At 37.1% G+C, this 10,829-nt stretch overlaps 1 protein-coding gene across 9 annotated transcripts; it reads left to right on the top strand.

Annotated features, from left to right (window-relative positions):
- The first annotated feature begins 4,448 nt into the window (after positions 1 to 4,448).
- Positions 4,449 to 10,788, top strand: LOC108983684. 9 transcript variants are annotated; one of them, XR_001994915.2, is made up of 13 exons: positions 4,449 to 5,573; positions 5,768 to 5,967; positions 6,063 to 6,144; positions 6,799 to 6,926; positions 7,023 to 7,230; positions 7,335 to 7,626; positions 7,739 to 7,899; positions 8,036 to 8,105; positions 8,195 to 8,285; positions 8,428 to 8,778; positions 8,868 to 9,092; positions 9,330 to 10,157; positions 10,330 to 10,788. XR_001994915.2 is itself a non-coding variant. In XM_018955404.2 (13 exons), exons 3-13 carry the CDS (start codon positions 5,872 to 5,874, stop codon positions 9,864 to 9,866), a joined length of 2,241 nt encoding a protein of 746 aa, XP_018810949.1. In that variant the 5' UTR covers positions 4,449 to 4,587; positions 5,365 to 5,573; positions 5,768 to 5,871; the 3' UTR covers positions 9,867 to 10,788. The 9 variants fall into 9 exon arrangements, 8 of the variants coding, with proteins under 8 accessions (XP_018810949.1, XP_018810957.1, XP_018810952.1 ...); XM_018955404.2 differs by having other exon boundaries at positions 4,449 to 4,587; positions 5,365 to 5,573; positions 9,330 to 10,788; XM_018955412.2 differs by having other exon boundaries at positions 8,428 to 8,613; positions 8,716 to 8,778; positions 9,330 to 10,788.
- Positions 10,789 to 10,829: the final 41 nt, after the last annotated feature.

Genomic DNA, 10,829 nt, shown 5'->3' with positions numbered 1-10,829 from the left:
GCTCTTCTATAGACAACTGCCGGGGGTAACCCCCGCGGCATCGACTGACATATCATCTAATATTTAAAAAAAAAAAGAAAAAAAAAAAAAAAGAGAAGAGAAAAGAAAACTAATGAAAGCGACATGAAGAAAAGAAAGTAGCCCAGGCTTCTAGTGATTTTCTCTTCAATAATTTATCAAATAATTTGCATGCATTCTTAGCCCCCATCACAGCAGCTCTTATGCATTTACAATGTTTCTTCCTTGATACAACCAAACCAACAAGAAGTTTCTTACACTCCAAATACAATGAACTCTATAGAACTCTAACCTCTACAACTATCTGTGAAATCATAAAGCTTAATTTGCTTCCAAGCAAAAGTTCATATTTCAAAAGAAGAGATTGTGTCTAGGTCTAGAAGAAAAATTCTGTAATTTTGGATATGGAAGAAGATGAGATCACTCCCATCTTCGTCTTTGAGTCTGGAAGATCTTCTGGGTTTTGTAGGAAATCATAAAGCTTAATTTGGTTCTAAGGATGAAACACCATAAACTGACAAATATATCAAATGTCCATTCACAACAACAATCGGAAAGGTCCAAAAGAACTCAAATTTTGAAGAAACCTGAGATGGGTATGCAACAAGTCAAGTGAAGGACCAAAAAAGGTTCAATTTGAAGAAAAATCTAGAATTGGTGTTATCTCGCTTTATCTTTGTGAACACCAATTCCAGATTTTGTTGTCAAGTGAGATGAACTCTTTTTTAAAAGGTTCAAGCGAGATGGAAGCCACATTTCCATCTTTATGGCTCCTTCGTTTACTCTATCTTTATGGCTCTAATGGTTCTTGACTCTAGATGTTTTGGTAATCGTGCGAGCTTGCATGCCAAAAACCTTTATCTTCCAAGTCTATGACAGCATTCTCGGGCTCCTCGACTCCAATCTCGTGCCCTCGGCCTCCGCCAACAAGTCCAAGGTCTTCTTTTTGAAGATGAAGGGGGATTACCATCGCTACTTGGCCAAGTTCAAGTTCAAGGATGAGAGGAAAGCCGCTCCTGAGGATAACATGATCACGTACAAGGCTGCTCTATCTTCAAGCTGTACAAAGGATGCTCTGTCTTCGAGCTACAACGAACGACGTCATTCAAATTTTTTGCCATATCAGACGCGATGCTGCGGGGGTGTCCTAAGCCGGTTGTCTATAGAATTTTTCTAATTCTATATAGAAAAATTATTTACATCAGCCTACTATTTACATCAGCCTCAACACACTCAGTGTATTAAGTTAAAAAAAAAAATTTGAAAACATGGTGTGCGGAGAGTATAGGCTGATGTATAGTAGTGTTCTTCTATATATAGAAACTGTTCTTGTATCTTATCTTTATGGAGAAAGTAAATTATAACACAGATTTTCGCACACTATCTAACGGTTCATAAGGCAGTGCAGATGGCCCATGTTACTCACATAATTGATGAAAGGAAGCTTACAAATAGCAGAAGATTTGTGCGAAATTAATATAAAAGAGTGCTGAAGCTTACAGCCCTCTTGACATGGCATCACTGTCACATGGTTTATTAAAAAAAACATATTCAAAACAAAAATCATCTGAAAACGTAATAAAAAAAAGATGATCGAAATTTTAGGTTTCCTCAAGCACTTTTATGTATGTGATTTTTTTTTTTAATAAATCTCGTAGTACCACGTGGTGGTGCTATATTAAGAAAATCATCTAAACGGCAACTTTTAAATGACCAAATAGTATTATTCATATAAAAAAAAATACACAATATTGTGTTGTGGGTAGAGGGGGAGGGAGGGTTTGGCCTATGTTCAGGCCACCGCCACATGTGAACATAATATTGTGTTCACATGTGGCGTATTATTTAAATCTAAATTAAATATCCGTACGTATTATTTATCCGTACGTATTATTTATTATTGTTTTACTATCCACTTTTTTTTTTTCTTTGTGCTATTTAAATCTAAATTAAAAATCTTAAAATATGATCTTCTTGTATAATTTAAAAGAACATAAATTCAATCAACTAATGTAATTATATAATTTAATTAAAAATCAATTTAATTTTATAAATATTAACCTTCTTTTACTTTTTCTTGTAACAATATTTTCTTACAGATTATGCAGGAATATTATTTTATGAGACTTTTAATCTAGATTCAAATAGCAAAAAGAGAAAAAAATAACTGAGTAATAAAACAATAGTAAATGTATCATTACCCATGCCACGAGGAGAATATCTAAGGCTTTGATTGGGAACCTATCTCATCTCATTTTCTTCTTAAATATCACTCAAATAAAAACACTTTTTAATTTCAAAATTTTAACTTTTTTGTGTAATCATTACAACATTTCCAAACTCTTATACAAAACAAAAATATAATTCTGATTTTTTTAAATTTCAAAATAAAAATAATATTAAAAAATAATATTCTAACGAAATTTTAATTTTATAATATTTTTATTCAATTTTTTCTCTCTCATTTCTCAAAACTCAATAAAACTTTTTAACTCAAGTAATTTTACTACTATTCATATATTTCTCATCTCATCCAATCTCATTCTCGAGAGAACATCATGACCTGTATTAATAGCATGTTAAATTGTAAAGCTCTTCATGTTTTCTTCACTTATAATATCGGCTACTAAATACAAGCAATAATTCTAGGGACAACCGGCTTGCGTCCCTACCGCGACACTAGTATGCCACATCATCTGGTAAAATTAAAAAAAAAATGCCGAAAAGAGGGAAATTGAATGAAAAGAGCTGCTTTGGGTTGGATGTTATAGAGCGAAACCAGAGAGGGAGATTTGAGCATTTCGCCGTCATGCGTCTTTGGTCGCTGTCATTTTTCAGACATTGTTCAGATTTCGTTATAAATTTTTTCTTAATGAGTGGCTCTGGTATTGTTATAAGTTTATTTATACACAAGCAAATCGTGTTTGAACTAGTTGAAGTTTTTTGAAGGTTGGGTATATAAATGGAGGCTAAATTCCGCACATGGCACAACCAACCCCAAAAATCTTCCATCTTTGCTATGTAGTCATCAACCATCTATGGACGCAGAGGAGGTCATGAAGCTCTTTGATTCGTGTTGGTTCGGGGTCGAGATTTTCGAGAAACAACCAAATCTACAGGATTCATATAGTTTTCATCAAGCAATCACAGAAAATCAAATTCAGGGAAAATATAAAAAGCCAGAGCTTTTGCGCATCCCCACTTTCCATAAGAGGTCCAAAGCAAGCTTTGATGATGGCTCTCTGTCTCCAGATTCGGTCCTCCTCACATCAAAGCTTCAAACCATCCTTTCAGAAAAAGAAGTCACGGAACCAAAGGAAACTATACACACAAATTCAAAGTATCATCCAAGAAAAAGGTCACGAGTAGTGATAGAAGGAAGAGGGGCGAAACAAAGAGCTTGTCTGACCTTGAATTTGAAGAATTAAAAGGGTTTATGGATCTGGGTTTTGTTTTCTCAAAAGAAGATAGGAATTCGAGCTTGGCATCACTCATTCCGGGGTTGCAAAAATTCGAAAAGAAAAATGGGAAAAAAGAGCTTGTTTACTTCGTGGATAGGACGAAGAGAAGAGGCCCATCGCGGATTCGGCGGTGTTTGTAGCTATTTTTGTGAGACAAAGCAATTAATGTGTAGAAAACGAAGAGATGTGTGGGATGGAGAAGAAGTTGGAGAAAATAGAAAAAGAAAATGTGGGGCAAAATAGAGATAGAGACCAGAGGAGGCCCTTCTATTTTTGAGCTGGAGTGAAATGAAACGTTGCCGTTTTTATTTTTGCCACATCGGACACGATGCCGCAATGGGGACGAAGGGTGGTTGTCTATAGAATTATTGAAATTTGAAATACAAGATATCTTTAGGAATGGTAGGAAATGTTGAGCGAGGGTCTATCTACTTTATTTATTTATTTTTTATAACAACAGCGAATTGCATTCATACTATTATAAATGAATATATAACAAATGAATATATTGTTATATAAAAGAAGATAAAAGAATAGTCAAAATTAATAAGTAAATTTCATTCATTTATATTTTCAATGTCCATATAAGCTCAAGTAAAGTAACAATATTACTCTTATATTTTTTCATTGCAGTTTCTAATATAATGCGTTTTGTTAATATTTCTAGAGCTTGTAATATATTATGTACCGATCAATTCATGCATGAATATATCCATTTTAGATTTGTGCATTTTACAAAAGGCACTACTCTCTCCAATTATAAAAACATCGAACGGCCAATGAGGTGGAGATTTTCCAAGAAACGCATCGGAGCCGTGGATTCTGGGCCGTCGAGCTCCATTCTCACGTTATTCCATGATCGACGGTTCACACTTGGCAGTCACTCGTAGCCGTTAGATCACCGCCGAATGTGATGCTACAGAGAAGAAGAAAGAAGAAAAAGGCCAAAGGTGGGAGAGACAGAGAAGGTGGTGGCAGTTTCGCGAGACAGCGCGATTTTACGGTGCCCAAACCTTTGGTTTTCTTCGGTTTTTTTATTTTTTTCCGGAGCTCGTGCTTGATATTTTTGCGAGAGGAATGAGCTTCAGAGCACTGATGTGTGAAATCTGTAATGCTTTTTTGGGATTTTTCTTGACTTTCTTTTCTGGTTTAAATTTCCAGTCTCAGGTTTTATTTTTAATTTTTTAAATTGGAAGAAAGAGTGATAATATATACGGGGAGTCGGCAGTCAAGATGGGTTTGGGATTGTTGGGAGATTCGCGCATTAATGGGGTTTCCTTTGATTCTCCAAGTGAATGAATGTGATTCATCCAGTATTTTGGTTCCAGGAGTTTTTTTACGGATATTTATGATCTTTTCTATTTTGTCTGCCAAGTGCCGATGTTACCTGGCTGGCTCTCTCTAACACACCCTCTCTCTCTGGCCCTTTTTCTGTTCTGTTACCCTGCTTTATTTCACGAAGAACCTGATTCTCTGAACACGAGGAACGAATTTCCTTCCTTTGTTTTCTGTCATATCTTTACCAGCCTTTTGCCTCTGCCTCCTGTGTTCGTGTGTTTGTTTTTTTGTTCTATTTCACCGTCGAGATGCTTGCGAGCACTTCTCCTGTGAGCTCAGAGAGAGAGTGAGAGAGAGATACGGAGGGATATGTGGCAACTATAATTAATTTTGTCTTTCGTTGGAAAACCCACGCCACCTTTCCCGTTTTCTTTCAGGCGAGCTTTTCGCTAGAAACTAAAACAAAACAAGAAAAAAAGACTACGATGTTCTCATCCACTTTCTTATTCACATTTTCGTTTTTTTCGTTCGTGGCAATAACGGAAACGATTTTATTTTTCTCCGAGCTTTGATTTCTCTGACTTGTCTTTCTCTTCTGTGATTGAAGAAACTCAAATTCTCGAAAGTAGAATGATCATAAATACATAAAAAGAGCTGGGCGTTCAGTCTCGTGGCTGGTTGGGTCCGATTAAATTCCGAGCCGTCGAAGCCTTTTTCAAAACTCAGATGTTGGGATGTCAGAAATGGACAAAGTTCGAGACGTGAGGCGTGGAGCCAGTCGGTTCTCTCCTGCCAAGCCCGACAAGCTCTTCTCTGGTAAATTTTCACTCACACAAATATACCAAAAGAAAACAAATCTCCCATCCGTTTTGTACTTGTCGTTATCTGGGCGTTCCTTGTTTCGCTTTATGATAAGGTTCAACGATTATTCGTGTCCCGTGTCCCCTATTATTCCTTTATCTTGGGCTCTTGTTGTTTATGTGTGTTTCGATTTGTGTGTGATTTTCAAGGGTCAGATGGTGTTGGTGGGGACTTCGTACATGTGGAATGATCGAATGAAGATAGAAGATTGAGAGTTGTTGGTAGGACAAGCTCGAGCTACGAAGACGACGAAATGGGTTGCGATCTGTCCGACAAAGAAGATGAGCTTCGCTTACGAGCACCGTCTATGAGTATTGGTTCTAGCAAGAGATTTAAGATTCCCAAAAAGGTCGATAATTTTGATGAGTCGATGTTAGATTATTGGTCATGGTCACCATCGATTGGTATTTTTTAGCTTCTTTATTTTCTGGTACTTTTCTACAGTTTTTTTATGACCGCAATGGTGTGGATCAGGCCTCTGTTCCGAGAAGGCTGCGTTCAGGTGCGCAGCGAATCAAACAAGCTGGTAGAATTTTGCTTTTATTTTTCTACATAATTTTTCTTCCATTCGAGGGTATGCAATATTAATTTTTAGTGTTTTTTTAATTGTTTGCAGTGATAACTTGGGCGTTTGGATTAGATGGATTAGAGATGAGTTAGAGATAAGTTGAATAATTTTAAATGTAATGAATAAAATATTATTAAAATATTATTTTTTAATATTATTATTATTTTAAAATTTAAAAAAAATAAATTATTTATTATATTTTATATAAAAATTTAAAAAATTATAATAATAAGATAAAATGTATTGAGAATCTAAACCGGCGCTTCGACTGGTTTAAGATTTGGTCGTTCTTCTTGGAAGATTTTTTTTTTTTTTTTATTTATTTTTAATTTTTAATTTTTAACTTTTTGCTTTGTGAGTTTGATTAGGACTGAAGAAAATTCGAAGCTTTTTGCTTTTTCTTTCTTTTCCTGGAAGCAAGATTCTGTCTGTTTTTTATTTAATTCTATTTAATATAGTGATACTGCAATTTTTACTGTTCCTTTGTTCTTTTTAATTTAGGAATACGTTGTTTTGTTCTGAGTTTGACTTTTGCAAGATAAATACTTTTGCATTAGTGAATCGGAAAAGTTTTCTGTATGAAATTTAAAACACAATGCTTAACATTTACAGCCATGAAGAAGCGCAATCACGAATCAGTTTCTCCACCTTTACCAGATTCAAAGAAGGTGAACAGTACAATCAGCGGAGTCGAAGAATCACCCATAAAAAATGGTGTAAAGAAATCTAAACTGAACTTGGTTAGTCCTCTCTAGCTCATCACCATGGTCCATATCGCTCTCTTTTGCCTTTTTCACTGGGCATTTCAATTGATAGACTTCAAGTTGTTTTTATAGAAACATGGAGGCTCAGACTGGTCCCCAGAACAGACTTTCTCTGGGCAAATAACAAAAGAGGAGGAAGAAGTAGTGGAAACCTTGTATGCATTGGCTGGAATGTTCCCCAATAATGATGCAAATGAGAAGAGTAAATTAGACACAGAATATACAGAAGCTAGACCTTTGGCTTTTCCAGAGTCAAGGGAGAATCCATCGTCTATGCAAGGTTTCTTCATATAGTTTCTTTATATGATACTAAGCTTTTTTTTTTCAAAAAATAAAAATAAAAAATTATTTGTTGTGGTGTTTTAATTTGTATTCTTTTATCAGATTCTGCAGTTACAAATGACAACTCAAGTACTATGCCTTGGAAATTATCCAATGTTACCAATCCCTCATCATCCAACACGGATAGTTTGCCCAAAGAAACTCGAAAAGTAGATTCTTTGAATGAACCCAGTATTCAAGAACGGCCAGATTTATCTAACAGAGAGAAAATTCATATGGAGTCAGATTGTCCTGTTCCTCAATTGAATGCAAGTAGCATGTCATTCTTGGATAAGAGTGACAGTGGCAGTGACGGTGAAAAGCCATTGCGCAATTATGAGCTAAGCTTGATTGGGTGCGTTTTTTTTTTTTTTTTTTTAAATAATTTAGTGCTCTCTTATCAGCTTTTCCTTTTTCCTGTTTTACTTTGTGTATAACTATTTTCATTTTTATAAATGACCCAGCAGATTAAAACTACCTACACAACCGGAGACCCCACTAATTGAGAAAGTATCAGAGATGGCAATGGGGCCAGTAAATGTAATTTCCAAGTCTGAACTAAATGGGGCCATAACTATAGCAAGTGAACCGGAACAACAAAAAATGATCAAGGAGCCCAAGAAAAATGGTAAATTTCTAGCTTGATTAGAAGTCTAGTGATCATGGTGTCCGGACTCTATCGTAGTCTTTTCTCTGACCAACAGGTTGCATATTAATCATATTAATATTGTGACTCTTATCATACTCTTTTCTTTGATCAACAGGCTCGGCATTGTGGCCAGGCTTGTCTTCAGTTGTGCCACATGGAGTCGGGAGTCCTGGTCATTATTTGCAGTAATTTTCTTACATTCTTGTTACTTTTGAACCATTAATGTAGCCAGTTTTTGGGTGCTCCCATGTCCTCACGCATTTAGCTGTCTCAGGTCCTCTGCTGCTAAAGTTCCAGGTTGGCTCGATACTGATATGATTGCCTGCAGACACAGGTCATTTGAAAATGGTTCTTCAAGTGGAGAGGTGAATATGGCTTGTTATCTATGATTATATCACGTTTATGCTTCTTAGCTGTTGTTCACACCTTTAATATGAGGCTGTCTGTTTCCTCAAAATGATTGTGTGCTACTTTGATCATCTGATTGGTATATGGTCAACTGTGCAGGTTTCAAAAGTTGCCGTTGAAAAAGATACATGGAAGAGGTGCTCTGCTCATGTTCATATAAGTCATCTCATTCAGAATTTACAAATGCCAGAGAACCAAGGGAGGCTGCTGCTGCAATGTAATCAATTGAAACTCCAGAAAGGACCAAATCTTGGAGCTCGTATGGCACTTAACAGCTTTCATGGGGTGAGGACTAGTTTCAACGGCACTATTTCTTCTACCACTACATGCAATTCAACTGATGGAAGAAATTCAAATGACGCTAAAACTGGTATTCTTTGGCAACAGCAACTCCATCAAGATCAGCCCCATGCTGCTCTGGTATCTGAGGCGTACACTTCGCAGAAGCAGGTAAGCTTATACTGCAATTGCCAATGGTTTCTTCCCTTCCATTTTTTCTCTATCCCCCTTTTTCTTTAACTTTTCTCTGTTACTTGCAGAGATTCGATTTCTTGTCCTTGTTCACTGGAGGTGGTGGGATGGAAGCTAAGAATTGTGGTGATAGAACTAGTAATGGGTTGGATCCTTCGTCACAATGCCAAGTTCCTTATCTTCAATCTCTTGCACAACAGCAGACTCTTTTGCCTTTCGCAATGCCTCAAACTCGCTATACCTCTGCTGCTTACCCTGATCAGCTTTCGATAACATCATCAGCAGCAAATAAGGTTTTATTCTTTCTTTTAGGACACATCTACAAGTGTGTTAGGAAATTCATTGGAGCCAGTTAAACAATTGCTTGCAACTTTCTCTTTATTGTGTTCTATCTATCACCTGACTGTAACGAACTTGCAAAAAGCTGCAAATTTGGTTGTATAATATGATTTAGTTGCTAACAACTACAGCTCTTCCTTGTCTTGTTAAGCTATAGAAATTCTAAAATATGTTGTCATGCTTCATTGTAGGTGCAGATGCGGGTAGCTCCATTTCTTGGCAATCCATTCAGCGGTCCTCATGTAAGTCCTGCAGCCTTGACAACACAGCAGCAGCAACAGCAACAACAACAACAGCAGCTGCAGCAACAACAACAGCATCAGCTGCGGCAGCAGCAGCAGCAACAACAACAGCATCAGCTGCAGCAACATCAACGACATCAGCAACAGCAACACTTTTGGGCTGCCCAGCTAGCAGCTCATTACAGGCCTGTGGCAACTTCAATATCTATGACCCAAATTTCGAGCTGGCAACAGGGAAGGCAGGATCCTCCTATGCTGATCCCATGTGCCCAAGCCAGTATCCCACCATCCCTAGAAGTACTTGGCCCTAAGTATGCTACAGCCTCTCAACAAAAGCAGCGCCTTATGGCCATTACTCCATCATTGCCCCCAGCCCAGATTAAAAAACAAGACAACCTTTTCCCCTCTACCTACGGAGAGACCGAAGGAGGGTTCCATGCCAGTGGCGTGCTGCCATTGCAATTACTCTGTAATGAGCACCTTTGATGTGACTTTCATTGGCAGTTTAATAAGGCAATGGGGTGGGCAATACATTATTGCATCAATTCTTTCTGTTCATACTCAAGTCTTCATGTGGCATGATCAAAAAAGTGCAGATACATGCAATGTTCGACTGATTGCCATGTATGGAATATCAAATGATCAGAAAAGAATGCCGTGCATTTCATAATATCAAATGATCAGAGAAAGAAGAGCATCCAAGTCAGGCAAAGGAAAATTGCTGGGACATGTGCATATGTTGGGGGAAAACCTGAGACCTGTCAGCTGCTGGAGATGGTAATTAAGTTTTGTTGTATGATCCTTTTATCAGCATCTATGGTCACACTGATGCCCTTTTACAGAGAACATTACTAAATAGAATCGTCAAACTTCTTTCTATTTGCCTGTCCCCCACAGAATTTTCTTTTTAGCTTGCTTCCTTTATTGTTGTTGACTTTTTCTGCCTCAGCTTTACTGCTTTAGGGGTTAAGGTAATGCTAACCACCCAAAGAATGAAGGGGAAACGCCAAAAAGTAAATAGGATCAAGTAGCAAAGAATGAGACCAGAATATGGGTCTCAAGCAACTTGAGTGGAATTCCGGCATTGGCTCAGCGACACAATCACAGGATGGGTTCTGCTAGGGAAATGGTGATGTCTCTCTCTCTCCCCCCCCGGCGAATAGACTGTCAAGAGGAAGATTTTATAAATTACACCTTCATCCCACTATGATAAGGTAGCAATCTTTAAATTTATTCTTTAAAAAAATAAAGGATGATTAAGGGCAATAAAAGTGCCACATATTACTAGAATGAGAGTGAGATGAGAATGGTTTGTGGATGTTCACAGATAACGAATCAATCCTTCAAATATGTTAGAACCATGTACTCGATAATGCACCATCAAATGTAACTATAAATTTCATTTTCATTGCTTGATAATGCATTTAAGTGTCATGAAATGTGATTTCA

The sequence above is a fragment of the Juglans regia genome, chromosome 8 (genome assembly GCF_001411555.2).
Source record: "Juglans regia cultivar Chandler chromosome 8, Walnut 2.0, whole genome shotgun sequence".
Classification (NCBI taxonomy): domain Eukaryota; kingdom Viridiplantae; phylum Streptophyta; class Magnoliopsida; order Fagales; family Juglandaceae; genus Juglans; species Juglans regia.
This window is presented reverse-complemented; position numbering and strand designations above follow the sequence as displayed.